This window comes from Argopecten irradians, chromosome 10 (assembly GCF_041381155.1).
Source record: "Argopecten irradians isolate NY chromosome 10, Ai_NY, whole genome shotgun sequence".
In the NCBI taxonomy this organism is placed as follows: domain Eukaryota; kingdom Metazoa; phylum Mollusca; class Bivalvia; order Pectinida; family Pectinidae; genus Argopecten; species Argopecten irradians.
Window position 1 is genome coordinate 31,087,634 of NC_091143.1, and position 25,582 is coordinate 31,113,215.

The 25,582-nt window shown below is 35.9% G+C and overlaps 1 protein-coding gene and 1 long non-coding RNA gene across 4 annotated transcripts in view; both read left to right on the forward strand.

The window, feature by feature from the left end:
* Nucleotides 1-3,238, forward strand: part of LOC138333645 (serine/threonine-protein kinase RIO2-like) — a 134,472-nt gene extending 131,234 nt beyond the window's left edge. For all 3 annotated transcript variants that reach the window (XM_069282150.1, XM_069282149.1, XM_069282151.1), the window contains 4 exons: nucleotides 45-236; nucleotides 769-861; nucleotides 1,279-1,351; nucleotides 2,361-3,238. In XM_069282150.1, coding sequence (XP_069138251.1) covers nucleotides 45-236; nucleotides 769-861; nucleotides 1,279-1,351; nucleotides 2,361-2,966 — 964 coding nt within the window. In that variant the 3' untranslated portion in view covers nucleotides 2,967-3,238. The remainder of the gene's footprint in view (nucleotides 1-44; nucleotides 237-768; nucleotides 862-1,278; nucleotides 1,352-2,360) is intronic.
* A 17,174-nt stretch (nucleotides 3,239-20,412) lies between these two features.
* Nucleotides 20,413-24,115, forward strand: LOC138333649 (uncharacterized). The gene is made up of 4 exons (XR_011210007.1): nucleotides 20,413-21,145; nucleotides 21,389-21,539; nucleotides 22,033-22,235; nucleotides 22,613-24,115. It is a non-coding gene; the product is annotated as an uncharacterized lncRNA (long non-coding RNA).
* Nucleotides 24,116-25,582: the final 1,467 nt, after the last annotated feature.

Genomic DNA, 25,582 nt, shown 5'->3' on the forward strand with positions numbered 1-25,582 from the left:
ACTAAAAAATATTAAAATAGTGATTGATATGTTTCACCCTATAGATGCCAGGTACGTGAGTTATCGGACCCAGCTCAGGTATACAATGACTGTATGGAATTGATAGTCCGTCTGGGAAACTGTGGAGTTATCCACGGAGACTTCAACGAGTTTAATCTGATGGTTGATGATGATGGAACAGTGACTATGTACGATTTTCCACAGATGATCTCCACATCCCACTTCAATGCAGAATGGTAAGTGCTTTTTTGTTCATGAAGTAACTTTTATACTATCATGGATTGGCAAACTCACCTTTCCATGTGTAAGATACATTAGCAGCTAACAAGGGAAGTTACTCTTTAGTATTTAACAGGAGAGGAGAAAATTAATTAAGCAGCCAGACTGATATTCGAACCCGGGATCTCTGAACACTAGCCGGATACTCTACAGATTGAGCTACATGGTTGCTGATGATCGACATGTCATAGTACTGAGATTTATTGATCGGTATGTCAATGTCAAATAACAGGAAAGGAGACATAACAGGAGAGGAGACAATGTAGCAGGCAGACCAGTATTCGAACCTGAGACCTCTGAACACTAGCCAGATGCTATGTTGATTGAACTACTTGGTCGCTGATGGTCGACAAAGTCTTATCCTGCTACCGTTATAGAGACTTAGTATTGAACCATCAATTCAATGATTGGATTCCAAGAAAACTTGTAAAGAAAGAGATTAAGCAGATATATATAATATTTATATACAAGTATCATCTTTCTTCCTAGGTATTTCAACAGAGATGTCCGATGCATTCGTGAATTCTTTGCCAGACGATTTCATTATGAAAGTGAGCTTTACCCAACGTTTTCAGATATAAGGTATGTAAGAAATGTCCAATGTTCAAATCCTGGTACCTTGGTTATATCTGTTGTTGAATTTAATTGAATTCATTCTCAATTTATTAAGAGTACACCTATCCATTTTGGGCTCTTCAATTCTTTTTGCTGCATGAAGTATTTTCGTTGTACTGTATAACATGAAATGTTCATTAACACTTTCTTTTCCGTTTAAAGATTTAAAAATATTTCATGGGTTGAAATATTCATGTTTGGTGACAATAATGTATAAAACCAAGTTCTTTGTTTTTTATTCACGATTCAACATTAACCCCAAAAACAGAGAATGCAACTTCACAACAACATTTCATGTTATACAGTATCACATTTATATCAGAATATTAACCAGATCAAATGTGTAAAGCGGAATAATTATGGCTGTGTGATTTTATGTTACAGACGAGATGATAACCTGGATGTAGAAGTATCAGCCAGTGGATTTACAAAGGAAATGGCCAGCACATTTGACGAGGTAACTATACTAATTATGAAGTCCTCATTAATCATCAATCCTGTGAAGTTACATCCTATAAATATTCCACAATTAGTTTTACAAATTCTGTAACTTTACCATCCTCGATATTCTAGGGGTTACTGTTACTGTCGTTATATCCACCCCTATAACATATCATAGAAAAATTGAAGGTTCTGTGTGCGACAGCAGATGATACAGGTAATTCGGTCCTTCGATCTACATCAAAATAATCGAATAACTGAAAACACTGTGGTTGACTGTATTGCTTTGAAGGTATGTGTCACTCTGCATAATCTTCAAAGAAAGGCTCTATAGATCTGATTGGATTTTTTTTCTTCCCCTGAAATACCTTAAATTTTGCTTTGACATAATCCGGGGGAAGATATTACCACAGTATTACAAGGAAGTAACCCTTGAAAAATTGAGGAAAGCAGGATTTCAGGGTTAAATAGCAACTTATTTTAGGAGGTGGTCAGCAGGACCACCAAATATTTTTTTCTAGTGGTCCTTCTGAATTTCAGGTGGTCCTTCCAACATGTAATAAAAAAAAGCACAAATACATAACATCATTGTCTTCATGGCCGTTTATTGGCATAAAGGACATATTTTTACTCTCCATCCGTTAGAGAGTTCCGGTACCATGATTTACGGCATCGGTCAATATTACAAATTATGAGAGAGAGAAAAAAAAAAGAAAAAAAAAACAAAAAGACTATCAACTTGGAATGGTGAATTAGAAAAACAATTGAAAGAGGTAATAATATCATGAATATTTTAGGTGGTCCAACGGACCACCAATCAAGAATGACTTAGTGGTCCTTCCATTTTTCTTGTGGCCTCGGGCCACAGGACGAGGCCACAGGACCACCGCTAGCATCAATCCCTGGATTTGTAAAACTGTGTTAAACGCCTTAGACAATGATTTTGTTACTATTAAATTGTTTATTAAATATAATGGATTTATTTTGCCATATGTAATAAATGGATTCTGACTTGATTTATTTAGGCTGCTGAGGAACTAAACATACTTCAAGGACCAGAGTCATCAGAGAAAGATGCGGAAGATGAAGATATTTCTGGTGATGAAGATGAAGTCATTGATGAAGATGAAGACCAAATTGAAGAGGAAAGTGATAATGAGCTTGAATCTGAACCTTTAGAAGCTAAACCAACATCTAATGACAATGTTACAGATGAGGCGTCTGAGGCATGTGCGAGTTGTGTGGAGGAACGTTTAACAGATAATGTGGTGGATACAAAAGACAAGGACGATGTAAAGGACAGACTATCTGACGATGATGAGGAGGAGCAGTTGGAGGATTTAAGTGATACCAACAGAGCTTACAAACCTTTTAGAAATGAGGAGAGTATGGAGCATACAAACTCTCATCTCACCACCACAAGGCAGCGTAGCTCCCTCAGTATGTCCAGCAACGCCTCGTCTATGGACCCCGAAATCGTCAAGGAGAAAATGAAGAGACAGCTCAAACAGAAGCATGAGAAGCTACACGCCAGGCGTATCAGAAAGAAAGGAGAGGCATCGATTGTCACACAGTCAAAACGTAACACAAAACATGACATCAAGGACAGTCTCTCTGCGACGTGGTATTGATCTACCATGAAATATCATTGTCGCATCATATTACAGTCAAACCTGTCCATAAAGAACAGCAAATGGACATAGCAAAAGTGACTTTTAAAGGCAGGTGCCCTTTATACAGAGGTCAACTATCTAGAAAATTACATCAACTTAGGTTGATGAATCTGTCCTTTATAGACAGGTGTCCTTTATAACAGGTATATTCTTTAAATTAAAATTCAACATTTTTTGTTGAGTGATTGAACATATTTTATAATAAATTAAATTGTTACCAAGATTTCAAATGTGTTATGTTATTAGATGTGTTATGTTATTAGCTCACTTGGTCCTTGTGATCGTTATAAAAACATGGCCGACAAGTTACGTCTCAGATTCTGAAATTTATCACCAGCTATGTATTCTCTAAAAGTACTGAATGAATCTTCCATAAACAGTTATGCATTTCTGTTTGGAGATCATCCTTGATATTCAAGAGGTTACTATCACTTGCAAATATCCACTCCTGGACTATGTTATAGCAAAACTAAAGGCTCTCTGTGCAACTACAAATGAGTTAAGTCCTTTGATGAATACCAAAATAATTGAATAAAAGTACACTGTGGTTGAATTGACAAAGTCACAATTTTATCGCCAATGAAATATATTTTTTGGTTTGAACCCTGAGTTGACTGTGATGCTTTTGAGTCAATCTCTGTAATCTTCAATAGAAGTTTCTGCAGACCTGTGATTGGTCTCTTTTATTTCTCCTGAATTGTCTTCATTTTTTCTATGACCCATCCCGGGGTTGGGTATAATGAGAGTGATAGTAACCCCTGCAACATCAAGGCTGTTTGGAGATTAATTGAGGATACAGAATAATGGGCCTATGACCATTTTGATTTTTGGACAACGGAAGTTTTTAGACCAATGACCAATCAATCAACAAGATGGCCGACTGGCGGCCATCTTGGATTTTGATAGTTAAAGTTTGTTACCGCTATTTCTCAGAAAGAACTGAAGGAATCTTTCTCAAATTTCACATGTAGGTTCCCCTAGGGCCCTAGTTGTGCATATTGCATTTTGGGACCAATCGGTCAACAAGATGGCCGACTGGCGGCCATCTTGGATTTTGATAGTTAAAGTTTGTTACCGCTATTTCTCAGAAAGTTGTGAAGGGATCTTTCTCAAATTTCACATGTAGGTTCCCCTAGGGCCCTAGCTGTGCATGTTGCATTTTGGGACCAATCGGTCAACAAGATGGCCGACTGGCGGCCATCTTGGATTTTGATAGTTAAAGTTTGTTACCGCTATTTCTCAGAAAGTACTGAAGTGATCTTTCTCAAATTTCATATGTAGGTTCTCCTAGGGCCCTAGTTGTGCATATTGCATTTTGGGACCAATCGGTCAACAAGATGGCCGAAGAACGGCCATCTGGGATTTTGATAGTTAAAGTTTGTTATCGCTTTTCTCAGAAAGTACTGAAGGAATCTTTCTCAAATTTCACATGTAGGTTCCCCTAGGGCCCTAGTTGTGCATATTGCATTTTGGGACCAATCGGTCAACAAGATGGCCGACTGGCGGCCATCTTGGATTTTGATAGTTAAAGTTTGTTACCGCTATTTCTCAGAAAGTTGTGAAGGGATCTTTCTCAAATTTCACATGTAGGTTCCCTAGGGCCCTAGTTGTGCATATTGCATTTTGGGACCAATCGGTCAACAAGATGGCCGACTGGCGGCCATCTTGGATTTTGATAGTTAAAGTTTGTTACCGCTATTTCTCAGAAAGTTGTGAAGGGATCTTTCTCAAATTTCACATGTAGGTTCCCCTAGGGCCCTAGTTGTGCATATTGCATTTTGGGACCAATCGGTCAACAAGATGGCCGAATGGCGGCCATCTTGGATTTTGATAGTTAAAGTTTGTTACCGCTTTTTTTCAGAAAGTTGTGAAGGGATCTTTCTCAAATTTCACATGTAGGTTCCCCTAGGGCCCTAGCTGTGCATGTTGCATTTTGGGACCAATCGGTCAACAAGATGGCCGACTGGCGGCCATCTTGGATTTTGATAGTTAAAGTTTGTTACCGCTATTTCTCAGAAAGTACTGAAGTGATCTTTCTCAAATTTCATATGTAGGTTCTCCTAGGGCCCTAGTTGTGCATATTGCATTTGGGACCAATCGGTCAACAAGATGGCCGAAGGAAGGCCATCTGGGATTTTGATAGTTAAAGTTTGTTACCGCTTTTCTCAGAAAGTACTGAAGGGATTTTTCTCAAATTTCATGTGCAGGTTCCTGAAGGGGTCTAGTGCATTTTCGGACTTATCGGTCAGCAAGATGATCGACAGGTAGCCATCTTGGATTTTGATAATTGAAGTTTGTTTCTGCTACATATCTCAGAAAGTACTGAAAGGATCTTTCTCAAGTTTCATATATAGTATGTAGTAAAAGTTTGAAAAGCAGGGAAAAGATCCCTCTTTCTGTTGTCAGACATAGATCATTCTTTGGTGGGCGCCAAGATCCCTCTGGGATCTCTTGTTCTATGACCCATCCCAGGGTTGGGAATAATGAGTGATAGTAACCCCTGCAACATCAAGGCTGTTTGGAGATTAATTGAGGATACAGAATAATGGGCCTATGACCATTTTGATTTTTGGACAACTGAAGTTTTTAGTTCAATTTATCATTAACAGCTTATATTGCTTTTTGTCTGTGATCCATCCATCCGTAAACATTTTTGTTACTGCTTTTTCTCCAAATGTGCTGATCATATAAGGTAAGGTTCCCTACTTTGCATTTTGGAGCCAATCTGATTATATGTAGGCTTTCCTTAGACACCAATTGTGAATATTGAATTTCGGACCAATTTATCAACACAATTAAAGCCACAATTTCTTAACAAGAGGCCCAGAGGGCCTGAATCGCTCACCTGGTTTGTAATGTCGAGTAATGTTCCGAATACAGGTTCATTGTTCTTTCCTGAAGGAAAATTGAATATTTACCTCTACCTCCCTTATTGGGCCACGCCCCTCCTGCCCCCGTTGGGGTCAGAGCCAAAATGTATACAAGCTCTGTTCCATTTCCCCCAAGGATGTTCTTGGTCAAATTTGGTTACATTACATTCCATGCAGAAATCTATGACTGGTAGTGAATTAAAGGATTAGCCTTAATTTCCCCTATTGGGCCATGCCACTCATGCCCCCCGTGAGGTCAGAGCCAATATTTATACAAAGTCTATTCCCCTTCCCCTAAGGATGTTTTAGGCCAAATTTAGTTTCAATCCATGCAGAACTCTAGGACTAGTCACGATTTAAAGGAACCGTTGCCGGACGGACGGGCCAGGTGAGCTAAAAACCGCTGAAGGGATCAGTCTCAATATCATGGACATAATTTTGAAGGAGTGAAGAACAGGAAATCAATGTGGCCACATTGCCATTATAGGCCCAGGACTGAAAAATTGTGTATTTTCAATGAAAAGTTGTATACAAAGATTATGAGGACAATGAAATGGTTAATAAATAAAAGAGGTCCCAAATTGCTGTATATATATATATATATATATATATATGCCATGAAAAATGGCCCAGTTTTTATGAAAATTTGTTTACAAGGGTCCTATATAGGCTCAGATTCTGAAACTTATCACCAGCTATGTATTCTCTAAAAGTACTGAATGAATCTTCCATAAACAGTTATGCATTTCTGTTTGGAGATCATCCTTGATATTCAAGAGGTTACTATCACTTGCAAATATCCACTCTTGGACTATGTTATAGCAAAACTAAGGGCTCTCTGTGCAACTACAAATGAGTTAAGTCCTTTGATGAATATCAAAATAATTGAATAACAGTACACTGTGGTTGAATTGACAAAGTCACAATTTTATCGCCAATGAAATATATTTTTTTGGTTTGAACCCTGGGTTTACTGTGATGCTTTTGAGTCAATCTCTGTAATCTTCAATAGAAGTTTCTGCAGGCCTGTGATTGGTCTCTTTTATTTCTCCTGAACTGTCTTCATTTTTTCTATGACCCATCCCAGGGTTGGGTATAATGAGAGTGATAGTAACCCTGCAACATCAAGGCTGTTTGGAGATTAATTGAGGATACAGTTTAATGGGCCTATGACCATTTTGATTTTTGGACAACTGAAGTTTTTAGTTCAATTTATCATCAACAGCTTAAATTGCCTTTTGTCTGTGATCCATCCATCCGTAAACAATTTTTGCTACTGCTTTTTCTCAAAATGTGCTGATCATATAAGGTAAGGTTCCCTACTTTGCATTTTGGAGCCAATCTGATTATATGTAGGCTTTCCTTAGACACCAATTGTGAATATTGAACTTTGGACCAATTTATCAACACAATTAAAGCCACAATTTCTTAACAAGACGCCCAGAGGGCCTGTATCGCTCACCTGGTTTGTAATGTCGAGTAATGTTCCGAATACAGGTTCATTGTTCTTTCCTGAAGGAAAATTGAATATTTACCTCTACTTCCCTTATTGGGCCACGCCCCTCCTGCCCCCGTTGGGGTCAGAGCCAAAATGTATACAAGCTCTGTTCCATTTCCCCCAAGGATGTTCTTGGTCAAATTTGGTTACATTCCATGCAGAAATCTATGACTGGTAGTGAATTAAAGGATTAGCCTTAATTTCCCCTATTGGGCCATGCCACTCATGCCCCCCGTGAGGTCAGAGCCAATATTTATACAAAGTCTGTTCCCCTTCCCCTAAGGATGTTTTAGGCCAAATTTAGTTTCAATCCATGCAGAACTCTAGGACAAGTCGCGATTTAAAGGAACCGTAGCCGGACGGACGGTTGAGCTAAAAACGCTGAAGGGATCAGTCTCAATATCATGGACATAATTTTGAAGGAGTGAAGAACAGGAAATCAATGTGGCCACATTGCCATTATAGGCCCAGGACTGAAAAATGTGTGTATTTTCAATGAAAAGTTGTATACAAAAATTATGAGGACAATGAAATGGTTAATAAATAAAAGAGGTCCCAAATTGCTGTATATATATATATATATATATATATGCCATGAAAAATGGCCCAGTTTTTATGAAAATTTGTTTACAAGGGTCCTATATAGGGGACAATGAATACCATGGTTTTGAAGGAGTTTGTAAATCACTACTACATTATTAAAGGATCATTTCTGAACGATTTAATGCCAAACTGTATCTGGTAAAGTTTTGAAGCATTTCCTTTTTGAACAATCATTTTTACATGTAATCATTAAATTATGAATGCCAAAAAACCATCTGTCAATTTCCTGAATTATTTATTCCGAAAACAAGAAATACACAACAACTGAATTTCATAACATATTAATACCAATATAAAAATGCCACCTAATTTCACTACATGCATTGTCATTTTATAATTTATGTATGAATTACCGGTATGATAAATTGCTGAATACAGTTTTTGTAAGCCTCTGGCACTGGTGCTACTATCCCCAAAATGAAATTTAGGATGTCTACATACATAAATATATATATATACCTAAATGGGTAACATTGGTTATTTAAAAGTTTTGCTTCCTTAATTTCATCTTCACACTTCATGGTACATAAAGACACCAACAAAGACACTAACCTAAATTCTTGTTGAGTATAACTTGGGTACACTGATGATTTGGTTCTGTGAAAGTGATGAATGACATTCATGTGACTATATTGCCACGGGCATGTATTTATTCATGATAAACGCAGTTAGCCATTGGATTTCTGTTAAGAGTCAAAATCTCATTCGCAAAGTATTAGGTACATGTTCCTGTATATCATTTATTACTTAATCATGATATCTAAGGCTGGATAAATGGAATGGAATACATATTTGTATTTTTCATAAATACAATAAACATAACTGCCACTAGGACAAGACAATAATACTGATTTGTCTGTATTTCCATAATCGTTTCCAAACAATCAGTTAAAATTCACTTAAGTATGATATTTACTTTTAATTGCCACAGCTTGAAATTTAAATACATATCATCAGAATGTCTCAAAAATACCCTTTTAGTCATTTTGTGCTGGAAATATCGTATTGGCCCAATAAGCACCCAGGTGGCTTAAAACATTAAAACAACAAGGCATGGCTAAATACAACCAAATTTGTATACATGAATTTCTCATATTTTCATTGAAAATGAGGCCTCAAAAGGGTAGCATGGCGCCTTTAGGAATGAGGGGGGGGGGGGGAGCTTATTAGGTCAAATACAGTACATGCATGTATTTAAGACAATATTATGTTATGCCAAATTCTTTTGACTTTCACATTCACAGACAATCCCATCAGATCTAATCAAACAATAATTATCCATGTATTTTTTTTTTATAAAAACAAATCTCCAAATTCCCATCACAAAAAGTTGCAATGATTCATTAACTCTTATAGTGTCAAATTGTCAATCAGGATAATTTTAAATCACCAAACCATTCCTGAAATATTGTACTATTGGTTGTCACATCATGTGAATTCACGTTACTGCTTTCTTCAGTTTACATTCCGGCTAATGTCACCTGGCGGTATATTTTTATTCATAATCCAGTAATAATAGAATAATTGATGTACATGTTTATGAAATGATTTTTTATGGAAACAAATTCCACAATGAAAGACATGTATGTGTATGTTCATTAATTGTCCTTTTTACTCCCACCGCCTACTTCTGTGGTTGTCTGATGTCCATTTGGTATATCACTCGTTCCGTTTGAAAACATTTTTGCAAATTTGCATGATCCATTATTTACCTATAAAATAAAGCCATGCATTATTATTATATCTCAAAGATAAAATAATAAAGGCAACCAAATATTTCAATTAAGTGACTGTCACAAACTTCATATATGAAATAAAGTGCATTATACAGTGCGACCTGTCTCTACCGGATGTCTTGTGGACCAGCATATTTGGCCAGATTGGCCCTGTTTACGGATTATACAGGTTTTGATTATGTGTGTACAATAAAATACATTTATCAACTATATAAGCAGGAAATATAAATGGAATACATCGATACGTTTAGAATATCTCTATCAACTTAAACAAATAAAGTAAAACGTCGATATATTATTATTTTGGATATTTTCTTCTTCAGTGTTGTAACAGCTGCAGTTATCGATCGCCTTACCGTTTCATCAGACTTTCCGGGATCGCTTTCAGTGTTTTGTGTACTTGACGTTTCAGGTAATTCTTTAAACCACGGGATGAATTTTGCTGCGTATGGTCGAATAAATTTGTTGAAAAACCATAGAACAAATGGTATTACAATGCAGGGTACACAAACCATTTTGACCGAGTGACTTGACAGCAAATTGCGCACTTGTCAGCTGACAGGAAGTTCACGCAACTGCCGTAGTTTCGTAAAAATCGGCAAAGTAGTCGATAACCAGTTATTTGTTTGCCTACCATTGTAAATTTGAAACGATTGGTTCGTTCCCCATCATTTGATTTATTTTTTATTTTCATAATTTATGATATTTGAATAACCAGGAATAAGTATATAAATATATTTCTCTATTTTCATTCCATCATAGATACAATATTCAATTAAAACGATACCATTTGGTCATTGAACAATCGTCTCAATCTCAAAAAAGAAGGCGTTTATACAGTACGGAATAACCCTGAAAGATGGCTGGGAAAGAGGTTGTAGCTGCCGGATTTATAGTGTTTCGGTCTTTAGCCTCTGAAATACAATATCTTTTACTTCAAACATCGTATGGACAGCACCACTGGACACCACCAAAAGGTTTTCTTTTAAATTTCTGATTATGTCTGATATGCCTCATTTGTTTGATAGAAGGGAAGTAACTCTCACTAAGTCATATCACAGGGAACTGTATTTTTATGATTGACGTCAACATTTAACTATGACGTCAACAATAAACGCATGCAAACGCTCCGCCCGGTCAACAGTCAAACTATTGACCGGTCAATAGGCGAAATTACTTCATTGACATTTAATGTTATACAGAGTTAGGTAACAATAACAGTTCCACTGTGGTGTACCCGATCCGGAGTGGACACTTCAAGATGGCGGCCGGTTCAGAACGAAAAAGGTAGGTGCCTACCAATGCAAGAAAGCAATCGTTGTTGTCGTAGGAGAAGTCTTCCACCATAGGGACCACAACATAAGGAAACATGCAAGCGTAGAGATAAGTGTAGTATTAGTACACTGTGTGTATCCACTGTGTGTATCTCTCTACATTTTAAAAATCGAAGCGTAACAATCATTGTAAACGTGCGATTTTCGGACGTTTTGATGCTTTTAAAAATACCGAATGTTTCATCACGTATATCACAAAATGGCGTTTCTACTTAATTCTGCCAAAGCACAACTCATTTGGTCAACTTATTAATTAGTTATCGATGTTTAAACAATTAAGCATTTACATGGAGTGGACCCTGAATTTCACGATCTTTTAATCACGGAGTGGACTCGAAATTTTGGGTACGGAGTATACTTTTTGGATACGGAGTGGACAATTGTAAATGATAATAATTACACTCATTCATGTGTATGGTATGATATTCATATGAGTTTTATTAAGTTACTTTCGTTTAACAATTATTGTATTAATTAATAATTGATGTTTGTAGGGACCATGAGTTCGATGCAGTAGAAAGGGCAAGAGGTGCGCGGTAACGAAGAAAAGGAAACGTGAGCAAGCCAGATGAACCTTCCCGAAAGCCGCTGTTTAGATAGGGAATTTCACCGAGCCCACGACACCAAAATCCTTTCACATGTTAGACGTGGACTCAATTTTTAAGACTGTGACTGAGTGTATTTAGGTCCAAATCGCAAAGACAGCGATACTTTTTTGTGAAAAACAATAATCAGTGTTGATCATGCTATGAAAGAATAAAACAATTTCATTTGTAAAACAATTTGGTTTCTTTATCAAGTAAATCAACATACATGTACATGTATGATTTATGCACAACAACACCTAACCGAAAAAAAACCTTATCATACAACTTTCTCTTCTTGAGTCATTAAAACCTCTGAAAAATATTTCGTAAAACTATGAAGTAATAAAATATTTCAAAGCCATGCTAAATTATATCATTATGATTCACTATTAATTGCGTTGACATTAAGAACAATGATTATAATTCAAAATGATACAATGTGAGAATATAAACACCAAAAGTCGGTGAGAGCTCCACTGTAAAAAAACTAAATTTATTTCTGACTCCTGGTTACGTAAATTCTGAAAATCATAAAAAACAAAAATGATATATTTTACATGTAAGCACAGACAGTCATCAAAGTGAACTGGTGTCAAAAAGAAAAGTAAAGGACTAGCTATATTTCAATAATAAAAGCATCCGTTCTGCAAATGTTCCAACCAAATACATGTATGAAGATATTAATCATGGGTTAGGATGTTCTTACGCAACGTGTACTGCTTGTCGCTGTGTCGACATGGATATTTCACAAAGTGATAAACACGCCTCTGCTATCGGCCCTAGTAAAATGTTTGTCACAGTTCGGACACTTCACAGGCTGTAATGCTTCCTGTCAGTGGCTTTCCATGTGCCTCTTGAGATTACAATTGCCCAGTCCACTCCGTATCCAAAAAGTATACTCCGTACCCAAAATTTCGAGTCCACTCCATGTCAATGCTAAATTGTTTAAACATCGATAATTAATTAATAAGTTGACCAAATGAGTTGTGCTTTGGCAGAATTAAGTAGAAACGCCATTTTGTGATATACTTGATGAAACATTCGGTATATAAGCATCAAAACGTCCGAAAATCGCTCGTTCACAATGATTGTTACGCTTCGATTTTTAAATCTCAACTAACGCCTACTTCTGAGCAGTGATACAACCATAAAACGTAATGATGGATCCAGAGGAATGGAAGTGCGTGTTCCTTGTCAAATTCTCTCAAAATCTAGCCATGCTATGGAAAAATCGGCTCCTTATTTCTGCAGAAACCTCACTTTGTAACCGACACCTACCTTTTTCGTTCTGAACCGGCCGCCATCTTGAAGTGTCCACTCCAGATCGGGTACACCACAGTGAGGTCTTCGGACCGCTCGACGGAACAGTTTATTTATTGGCATTTTTAGCCCACCATCATCAGATGGTGGGCTATTCAAATCGCCTTTCGTCCGTGGTCCGTCGTCCGTCCGTCCTTCCGTCCTTCCGTCCGTCCTTCCGTCCGTCCGTCCGTCCGTCCGTTAACAATTCTTGTTACCGCTATTTCTCAGAAAGTACAGAAGGGATCTTTCTCAAATTTCACATGTAGGTTCCCCTAGGGCCCTAGTTGTGCATATTGCATTTTGGGACCAATCGGTCAACAAGATGGCCGACTGGCGGCCATCTTGGATTTTGATAGTTAAAGTTTGTTACCGCTATTTCTCAGAAAGTACTTAAGGGATCTGTCTCAAATTTCACATGTAGGTTTCCCTAGGGCCCTAGTTGTGCATATTGCATTTTGGGACCAATCAGTCAACAAGATGGCCGACTGGCGGCCATCTTGGATTTTGATAGTTAAAGTTTGTTACCGCTATTTCTCAGAAAGTACTTAAGGGATCTGTCTCAAATTTCACATGTAGGTTTCCCTAGGGCCCTAGTTGTGCATATTGCATTTTGGGACCAATCGGTCAACAAGATGGCCGACTGGCGGCCATCTTGGATTTTGATAGTTAAAGTTTGTTACCGCTATTTCTCAGAAAGTTTTGAAGGGATCTTTCTCAAATTTCATATGTTGGTTCTCCTAGGGCCCTAGTTTTGCATATTGCATTTTGGGACCAATCGGTCAACAAGATGGTCGACTGGCGGCCATCTTGGATTTTGATAGTTAAAGTTTGTTACGGCTATTTCTCAGAATTTATCAGGGATCTTTCTCAAATTTCATATGTTGGTTCTCCTAGGGCCCTAGTTGTGCATATTGCATTTTGGGACCAATCGGTCAACAAGATGGCCGACTGGCGGCCATCTTGGATTTTGATAGTTAAAGTTTGTTACCGCTATTTCTCAGAAAGTACTTAAGGGATCTTTCTCAAATATCATATGTAGGTTTCCCTAGGGCCCTAGTTGTGCATATTGCATTTTGGGACCAATCGGTCAACAATGATGGCCGACCGGCGGCCATCTTGGATTTTGATAGTTAAAGTTTGTTACCGCTATTTCCCAGAAAGTACTGAAGGGATCTTTCTCAAATTTCATATATAGGTTCCCCTAGGGCCCTAGTTGTGCATATTGCATTTTGGGACCAATCAGTCAACAAGATGGCCGACCGACTGACGGCCATCTTGGATTTTGATAGTTAAAGTTTGTTACCGCTATTTCTCAGAAAGTACTGAAGGGATCTCTCTCAAATTTCATATGCATGTTCCCCTTGAACCCTAGTTGTGCATATTGCATTTTGGGAGTGATCGGTCAACAAGATAGCCGACCGGCGGCCATCTTGGATTTTGATAGTTAAAGTTTGTTAACACTATTTCCCAGAAAGTACTGAAGGAATCTTTCTCAAATTTCATATGTAGGTTCCCCTACGACCCTAGTTGTGCATATTGCATTTTGGGAGTGATCGGTCAACAAGATAGCCGACCGGCGGCCATCTTGGATTTTGATAGTTAAAGTTTGTTAACACTATTTCCCAGAAAGTACTGAAGGAATCTTTCTCAAATTTCATATGTAGGTTCCCCTACGACCCTAGTTGTGCATATTGCATTTTGGGACAGATCGGTCAGCAAGATGATCGACAGGTAGCCATCTTGAATTTTGATTATTGAAGTTTGTTACTGCTACATATCTCAGAAAGTACTGAAAGGATCTTTCTCAAGGTTCATATATAGTATGTAGTAAAAGTTTGAAAAGCAGGGAAAAGATCCCTCTTTCTGTTGTCAGACATAGATCATTCTTTGGTGGGCGCCAAGATCCCTCTGGGATCTCTTGTTGTCAATAGAGTTTATAAAGAAACTATTTCATTGGGGAATAACAAAATCAAATATGTTAAGTCTATCAGAAAAAAATACTTGCCGGAGCAACATCATAACTCAACAACATAAAAGAAGGTGTAGGCATGTGTAGGCCCTAATGTAATGTAGACCAATACGTGACCGTCCCCTGCTACATATAATAATAGCGGGGCATTGAACCTACAGTGCCCATTCGCCTACTAGTCAAACGTACATACATGTAATGCTCATATGAATGGAACATGTTGTTCAAGTAGGCCTTATGACATCAACAATTTTCTTTCTTTTAGGTCATGTGGACCCTGGCGAGTCTGAATTCGAGACAGCGCTGAGAGAGACTGCAGAGGAAGCCGGACTGAATAAATCACACCTAGATATCGTAGAAAACTACAAAAAGACATTACACTATCCCGTGAATGGAAGGCCAAAGAGAGTGGTGTACTGGCTGGCTAAAATGAAGGACCCCGACATGGCCATTACATTGTCTGATGAACACATTGACTATAAGTGGCTAAAACTGGAAGAGGCAAATAAACTGATTTCTCAATATAAAGATATGCAGACAGTGTTAAATGAAACAGAAGAGTTCCTAAAAAGTAAAAACAACAAATTGTGACGGTACCAGTGGTTTTTGTTTTTTCTTTTATTTACATATGTGTGTCTCACAATAATACCCTTTTCACGCGCTTAACAATTTTGATAACGTTATCAAGAATTTTTTGAAAGTCGAATGAAAGTCAAAATTTTGTATCCGCAATCCTTTCAGAAATCTCTATAGAAATGGACATGGGGGGATTAAACCCTGTCGTATTCCTCTTTCCACTGTAACAATTTCCGCAATTGGAAACAGCAGAGACATAGATACATATTGTAACTTAATTTATACTATCTAAATATCTGTAAACGGGCATTATCTACAAATTCAATTAAATGTTGGACGAAATTCCATTGTATTTGCAAGATTTTATTTAACTCGTTCAACATTTTTCCATTTCAAAACACACATCTGTTTGTCGTAAAATAGCACCGAGCCTCTTATTTTGTGGTTTCAGTGCAGAGATTCAACCACATGCACTGTGGAGAACTTATGATTCATACGCAATATTTCATTAACTATTTTTTCTCATTTTTCTGTACGAGTGCATCGGAGGGCCACTTTTGAGAATAGGATTTAAATTGTAATTTACAACACTGAATAATAAATGTGATCAAAGTAAGGTAATTAGACTAGTCTTTTGTGATATCAATAAGGCCGTCGACAGAGTATGACACTCGGAACTAATTTTTAAATTAAAGTGAATAGTCGGGCAAAGGAAACCAGTCTAAATGCGTTCTTTGGCCTTCCAAAAGTCATTGTATACCATAATGATGGTCAAGTTCTGCTTACGGTGTCCAGTTTTGACCATTGAAATTTTGGGGAAGCCCCGTGTAAATTTAGCACAGTTCTAAATATAAATTCGCCAAACTCTTTGAAAACGAGGCTGCGTGGAAAAGTCAACATGGACATGTGTTTCTCAGTCGTGTCGGTTTCGTTTCGTGTGATAAACCACTAATGCGGTATGCAAATTGTTGTTTTGAGATGATGCATTTGATGCAAATGAAGTATTCTTACATTAATGACAATGCTTTGTAATCATTTTTCGATAAAAGCATCTTGTACATGGAAATCGACACAAATATTCGGCCGATGCAGAGATGGGGCCCCGGCAAGGGGCAATTATTGCAGCATCGTATTTTACATCAACCGAATCATGAAGGTTAAATACAAATAATCGTAACATAATTTCCCATTTAAAACCACACGAAAACGTTCCATAGAACGTCCATGCATGTAGCTGTCAAAGATGTGAAAATAAATTAGCTCATACATAGATATTTTACAAGTACAATATATGTGTTCAATGTGTAGTTTTTTGGAGAGATTTAATTAAATTATCTATGTCTCTGGTTGTTTTTTTTTTGTAAACAATATTTGAGTTCTGGAGAGAGATGACATGAATGTCCAGCTGGAAGGAAAGAAACTTTTATGATGTATATGTATCGTACAATGTATATATGTAAACGTACATTCCATGTAGCTGCTATAGAATTACAACTAGGAAATTCTCTCAAACATTGATAATATTTAATTCTTTACATTCATGTAGGCTTATGCTGTGAGAATTAACACATCATATATATTTCCAGAAAACATATAGGCCTACATGTATGTTACTTTCCTTTTCTGTTGTTTCCTGTTCTTTTTTGTGCTCTGGAGAAAAAGATGATTGAGTTGAAGAAAAGTAATTAATTAAGAGAAATGTGTACCACAGTACTTTGTCTGTAGCCGAGGGATTCTATACTGTTTTAATAGTCCAGTAATTAATAATTAAATTGAAAATTTCAAAATTAAGATGAAATTGTAAATTCCATTTTTGAATGAAGTGGTTCCCCTCCTTTGAGAGTACACAGTGTGTATACCCTTTTTGGTTTTTAGGAATAATACCTGAATAGGAACCTGAAATAACATGACAATCAATCAGGTATGTGTGTGTTGGGGGGTGGGGGGGGGGTGGGGGGGTGGGGGGCTAAAAGACAGAAGAATCATGAGGTTGGGAAGTTGTAACTTGAGTGGGGGGTTGAAATATAGAATAGCTACAGATAACTGGAAGTGGAAGGGTGCTTTATCATTGATCTGGTCATTGCATGTTTGGGGTTTACATGGCTTTTTTTTTTGGTTATTTAGTCTCATTGATTTTGAAGCAACTTTGAATCCATATGGTACTGTATATCTTTCTTTTTTCCATGTGTAGCTATTTCTTCTGTATTTCACCCTTCGCCCAAGTCACAACTTCCCAATAGGTACCACTTTTTTGTTTAGAACTCAAATCAAAGACAGGTGTACATACAAAAAAATGTAGTACTACATACTACATTTTAGTCTATGTGTTTGTAATCACTGTTACTACAGTATTAATACATAAATGGTCTATGTACAAGTTACACATAGACAATAAATGTGAAATTTGGTTCAGACAAAAAGATTTTTAACATTTCAGATAACTTGCTAGTTTTATGGTTTTATTTATATGTTGAGTCTACTCTCTTGTAAAGTAGAATTTAGAAATCCTAAGACAATGGTATCTATATTGCTATATGTAAAAAAAATCCTTATATTCTAAAAGTAATTGAAAAGCTATCTCACAAGCCCTGACAAACAAATGGGCAGGCATATGGATGCAAGAATTATAATCACTGGATCTAGAGGACTATATATAAACAAATATTTCTACAAAGTTAAACAATGAAAAAGTATTGCATCATAATTTTATTTAATGATTACAGTTGAAAGGAACATTTAATAAATTAATACTGTTTAAATGTTCTGTTCATGATCTTCTAGGTCCATATTGGAAAAGTTTACTTTCAAGAGCACTCAAATCAACATTCTTCAGTCTTCATATGATGCTAATTGTATGTATATGTATACATACACTTGTATACAGGTCCAAGGGATGAACTTTCTGTATTCATGTCACTATGCATGCATGGTGCCTGAAAAAAAGAACCAACAATTTTTTATATCTGTTGAATGTGACAAAAATTGAAATGATCAATTTCAAATATATATAGGTCTAAATGAATAAATGTAGGTTCATTCTACAGGTTTTTTTTTTATTTTAGAGAAAACATTTTATAAGTTGTGAATGTGTCACTGATGCATTTGATAGAATCAAATGTTGTTTCAAAAAAGATACAAAATTCATTATCTATAGTTCCAACAAAAATTCAGAATAATTATAAATGATACATGGCTGCAGTACATTTCAACTCTGTAAAGTTTGTCATATACACATGTACAAACACTATTTATTATTATGACCAGAAATGATACTGTATGTGTCCTCCAAATATATCTAAAGAACAAGCTAAAATCTACATGTACATATGTATATGTGTATATCAGAACATATACAATACAATTTTACCAATTAACCTACAATGTAAATCCTATATACAATGTATGTGTATAACACTACCAGAACATGTACAGAACAAAAATTTACAAATTAAAAATCTATAAATATATACATCAGAACTGTATAATATTATAGATTAATTGAAACAAATCTTAGCTTGATAATGCACTAGCGGTTACATTCTAACTGTACATGCATTACAACGGTACATTTTATAAATATACAGGGCATTCATTACCCCTAAAGAGGCCCCACTAAAGAACCGCTATTTACCCCTGGGTTACGTTTTACGCGATTGGGGAACAGGAATGAAACATGTGACCATATGTGACCACTCATTTATGAAAAAATACTGCTAGGGACTATTTACATAATGATCAAAATACGAAGACTCACTCACTATCAGCTGAGCAGGGAGTACCGGGTAGTAGGCCTAGGTACGTACATATATACAGTAGCGGTCCGGAGCCGCGTGCTCGTTTGAACTGTTCTCTTCACTATAACAAGTTGTATTAACACTGTCCATGCGTTGTAATGTTTACCGAGTCAGTTGTTGGGATTGTCGCCGCTTCATTGCCTTTCCTTTCGCATTTTAGGTGAGTCAGTTGGTTGTTTTGGCGGAAACATTTTGGTTCAAAACTACGGTACTCGGTAGCCATGTTTTGTTTACTACGGAGAGTGGTGGGTGTTGCGCATGCGTTAAGGTTGAACTGCACTCATAGCCGGTCGGGAGGACTTTTAGGATTCCCATAGATATTATTATTTTCTTCGCATGTACAGCGATTTTGACGGAAAGTTTTATTTTTCTAATTCATAAGAAATTATACCGGATATATTAATACCATTTTTACCGATTTTACAGTCACTTGCCCGACTATTCGCTTTAAGGCAATTATGCATTGGGGGTAATTTATTATCATTGTTCAGAAGCTATTTAAGTGATAGGAGGCAGAGGATTGTCATAAATAGTAAGGCCTTCGATTGGAAGGATATCGAGGCTGGAGTCCCTCAGGGGTCAATATTGGGTCCTTTGTTGTTTTTAATTTATAGATACTTCGCTATATCATATGTATACGCCATCGTTGATACTCCAAATGCACATGTGCAGATTTGCTAAATAATAATTTAAGAAAAATATATACCTGGTCAATAATCTAGTTAGTTTATTTTTAACCTGAAAAAAACTGCATCTCTTTTGATTAGTAGGAAATATGATAAGTCAAACTATCCTCCCATATTCATGAACGACGTTCCTATATAAATGAATTAAATCACACAAACATATAAGTATATTCTTCTATGAGGATGGAACTTGGTCTGCCCAAGTTGAGTACATGTATATGATCAAAAAATCTTCTTAATTATCCATTTTTAGACAATTAAAATTCAGTATTGACAGAAAATCGCTCCAAACATTTTCTTTTTCTTTCAGAAGACCAATACTTGAGTATGCAGATATTGCATGGGATAACTTAACAAAACACCTGTGTCAATTACTAGAAAACATTCAAATGGAAGCTTTTGGTTATAATGCTCGAGTTTGTAAGGTTGTGAAGATCAAGAAGTCTAATGCAAAAATGCAAAGTCATGTTATAAAACATAACTCTGGGTCTTTTTGTTTAGTTGATAATTTATTCCTGGGTTCATGATCGTATAGTGTTTATAAAATATTCATTCTCTCACTGTCTTTGGTATATCCAATTTCCTCCTTGCTATATTAAATTCATTCTCCGGACTCTTCCTGATGGTCTCTCTCTCGTCTCTGTCCGGTCTCTCTCTCCTAACCCCCGCACCTCTATTTATCCTCAAACTTCCTACGATTCTGAGAAGACTCCAGAACCCTTTTACCTTATTTGGGCCCATGTCCAGTATAAACCGCTTGACCAGCGTTTTACTCCTACCACTAAGTCTAGGCTCTTTACGTAGGTAACGGTATCTAATTAACAATATATGTGTACTTTTAATTAGCTTCGGACATGTATTGAACCCCATTACTCATAATGACCTCTCGCTATCAATCGCGACATCTCGGAGTAATTTCCGTGAATCTTCGGAAATATATCACCTCGAGTGCATGCATGGAGGGGCACGTGGTATGTTCACGTGGTATGTACGTCATATTCCAAAATGGCTGCGCCCATGTATTGGCATGGAATCAACACGACGGAAAGCACTACGTTTTTGTTTGATGTGTTCTAGCACAACAATGCGTCCGTATAATGTACTGAACCAGAAATACAAATCTGAAGATGTTTGTGATAAACTAGAGATGGGACATGCAGTTCCTAAGACCACGCGAAAAAGGTGAATATATGCGATTCTTGTTTGAATTAAAAACTGAAGAATGAAGTATAATTAGGCCTATTTTGTTAAGAGTTCTGTTTTAAATATGCAGTTCGTGTACACTATATAGTATATACAGATACAATGTATGTTTATGCTATTATTAGTTTAGTGCTTGTAATTTATCTATGTACATGTATCAATGTAAGTGATTGAAAAGACATATAAATTGATATTGCATGTTGATGTTTGTTTTTTTATCAGAAGGAGAGAATTTATTTCACAATCACAAAGACGGCATAGAAATGAGATCGTATATTCCTTGGGTGATCCGGTGATCCATATGCACTTAACAGAGGAATAACAGTATGGCACACAGAAAGTAGCAGTAGATCTACCACTTCAAAATGATTATGTAAATTTTATATCCATGGTATATCTGTATTGCATTAATGCACAAGATAAAAATATCTTCTTGTTTTGATAAATATATTATGTAAATGAATTATAAGCGAATGAAGTAGAGCCATGACAGAGATACAATTATGCTGTACAGTATATATAGTTATATAATATTGTATGTGAATATCTTCATTTTATTCAATTATAATACTGCATCATGTATTCCTAAGAGTAATTAAGATACATGCAACACAATACCTGAACAAAACATATATGCACAGGGGTTTGACATTCTGCCAAAAATATATACATGTGTATATATATGTACTGCATTGTATGTATTATTGCGTGCATGTATGGAACATTTATAAGTTCACATTATTTTTTATTCAATCTTCAAGTCTAATACTGTTTTGATATCTGGATCATCACAAAATGTAACTTACCTATAGCCTAGGTACAATTATTATGTTTCAAATACTGTTGATGGTATTTGTGTTTTGCAGGCCTATAAAGATTGACATATGGAAAGGCCATTACTTATCACTTCAAAATATGGGATGTCAAAGATGCACCATGTATGCAGTCATCAAAACTAAGAGGAGACATTACCTTATCCAGCAAAACAGAAATACAGCATAATGGAGGAGATTCTGAATGTACATGAATGCCTATATAGATGTGCATGTATATATTGTCTCTTGAAAAGGTGTCAGCAAATCTTCATTTTTTTCCATTACATATTATTTTCTTAACAAGCATTTGATATGATCTGAGCCTCTGAGGACAGTTAAGTGATTAAAATGTCTGGTTTAGGTTTTAATGACTAAGTCAGAAATATTTTAAATTGTCATAATAAGATCACTTGCTTGATCAAGAACAGCTATAGTTTTCCCCAAGTTTGTCTATTTTGTAGATATTTGCTTCCATTAATATTACAAATACATACTACTTAATATGAAAAAAGCATGACAATTCTTTGTGACGAAGAAGTGTAAGGTGCAATGCAACAGTAAAATATACAGCTTGAAATATTTATGCTTTTACTGATCAATAGTTTACCAGTATTTGATTTTCTCGTTCCAGGAAAAGTTATCAAAAGATACCACTGAATACCATGAGAGCAGTTTGTTTTGGATGTGACCGCACATAGCATAAGATAAATGGAAAAGACACAAGTTTAAGGCGTTCTGGAATCCCTTGTCATCGCAACAACCTTTTAATACACCTGTGTGTCCAATTCGAAAAAGTGGCCCTACCAATCTTGGATATTGTAGAATAACTGTCACTAAAACATATACCAGTTCATCAGACTTTTTAGTAACCTAATTGACTTTGAGATTTCACTATTGAATAGAACATCAATTGCCAAATTGATAAGTAAATAAATAGAAAAAGTATTAAAATCAAAGATTCTGATTTCTTTAAAGGTAATTTAGCATACAGGGTACAACCTACTTAATAATATATGGAAAATCAAAAATATTTACTTTTCTTGTCCAAGTGTTTTCATTTGATAATATGTACAGTATGTATAGTTTCCCTTCAAGCCAAGTACTGGTATACATGTAAAAAAAGACATTAAAATTATGTATTTAGTAATAAATAGCTGTGGTATTAAAGTATGTGATTTAAATACTTATTACCCAGTACTCCTGTGTATTCTTTAGAGAGAAAAAACCCAACAAACTACAAGACATTCTATTGGAGCTGCAGTGCATGTGAATGGGTGCATGGTTAAGATATGACAAAATACAACAATCCCATTTGTGGCAGTTTTCCTGTATTAATGCTGGTTTGTTTGTGTTTTTCTCTAGGTACTCCAGATTTCTTCGATTCTGGCTATTAAACATGCTAATCAAACCACACCAAACAACAAAGTATCTGTTTTCTTTTTCACACTCACCAAAAACATCCTAACCAAAGACCTAGAGTCAGAATTCATTATTAAAATCAAAATAGTTCTTTTATCCCTAATGACTTCCTACTTTTCTTGCATCAAGATACATTGGAACCCAGGTATAATGAAATTCTCACCAGAGAATGGAGTACAAATTGTAGCTAACACATGTGTATGTACATTCTGTACATGGAAATCATTCCAATATGATTTGAAACAATAAAACAGTTTAGCATCAGCATTTCTTTCAATATTTGATATATAGATGTTTCAACATTTGAGATATAGATGTTGATTATTGTAAATTCTGCCTTAGCACAATCTTTGTATAAAGACCACCTGCTTATAATTTTTAAACCACTTTTAAGTGTCTAAAATGGATGTTTATAACACAATTTGGTCTGTGTATAAAGTGTAAAGATCTATATTATAGAAAAGTTTGACTATAGTTATCAAATGCACACAAAAACACAGTACATCAGATGTGTCCTCTAGTAAATAGATTACTTTTACATTTAAAAATTTTGAGGCAGAGTGGTCAAGGTGTTCCAACAGTACCACTACTCCTTCACCTCTGGGTTTCAAGTTTGAACCCTAATAGGAAAGCTACCAAAGTACTGATCATCGGTTTATTGATCTTCTCTAGATAATTCAGCTTCCTCCAACTAAACATGGTACAAGGTAATCTCACCAAGGTACAATTTAATAGGCAGTAAAGATCTTTGCAAATACTCGCATAGGGTAAGAGAAAAAGAATTGTTCACTCTCTTTTGGTGAGAGGAGATCTCGCCCCTCGGGATTAGATTTTTATACTTTTTGTTTGACAACTTAAGAATTTTACTCCTTGGTTTGTTATTCTGTCTAAGCCCAAAGGGGTTTTATGATTTTATTACTTTTTAATATATATATTGGTTCTTTGGTAGTATGCGTTAACGTTGGAAAAATAATACTGTATTATAAGTCCCAGGCCAATCAAATATAACCTAAAGATCCTTGGAGAGTCTGAAAAGAGTGTCCTCTACCAGATGTGAGGGAAACTTCTGTATGTAGGGTCTTTAAGTCCAAAAATCATATCTAATCATCTTATGAGGTTTAGAAATATTAAGTTTGGGGAGTCTAATTGATACACACCAGTCGTCCGTGTTCGCTTATTTATACAGACCTTTTAATATTGGAAAATACAGAAAAACATGGTTAAAATTAACATCTGGAGAACAACAAAACAACTTTGTTATACAAATATACTTTCAGTAGTTTGTTATATGCACACGGCGGTGGCCGACTGGTTAAGATGTCTCTGACTTAATACCACAAGCCCTTCCCTACTGGGTCACGAGTTCGAATCCAGGTAATGCCAGGTACAGGCCGCTGGTCTGTGGCTTTTCTCCACCAACAAACCTGGCACGTCCTAACATGACCCTGACTGTTAATAGGAGGTTGAACAAATGAAACCCAAACCCATTATATGTAAACAAACATTACAGATATTGTATAGGAATATTGACAGGGACTGAAAATTACTGTGTGCTATTGAACTTAATTGTAAGAGTGTTCGTTATGAAATGTTTTACTGTACATACACTAGTTATTGTTATTTGGACTTGTAGGCCTAAACTTAAACAAACATGTAACCACATGTGGAGTGTTGTAAATTAATTGTTTATGTGACTGGGTGTTATGTTTTAAATGACACCTGTAACTATATAAGGTATAATTTAAGCCATAGTTATAAGTTATGATCAACCACAGCATGTGGTCATATATAATCCTTAAATGAATAAGTGGCATCTTCCAGTTATAGGAAATAAAACAAGTGTGGAAAGGGTACTTGCATGTCCACAAATAGATTCATATTCATATATGAATGGGCAGAAGAATTCAATCCATTTTCTGATTTTAAACCCATTTATCTTTATTTCTTCAGTTCACAAATTCAGATATCTGAATTAACAATATATATACTCTTAAATATCTTCATATAAAATACAGATATCTATATTTATTGCTATAAGTATATATTATACAAATATCTGTATTATATTACAGATATCTGTAAAATACAGAATTGTTACATTTCTAAATTCAAAGACATATTCATTTAAAATAAATTGAAGATATCTGTAATTGAAATAAAGATATCCGTATTCAATGGGTAT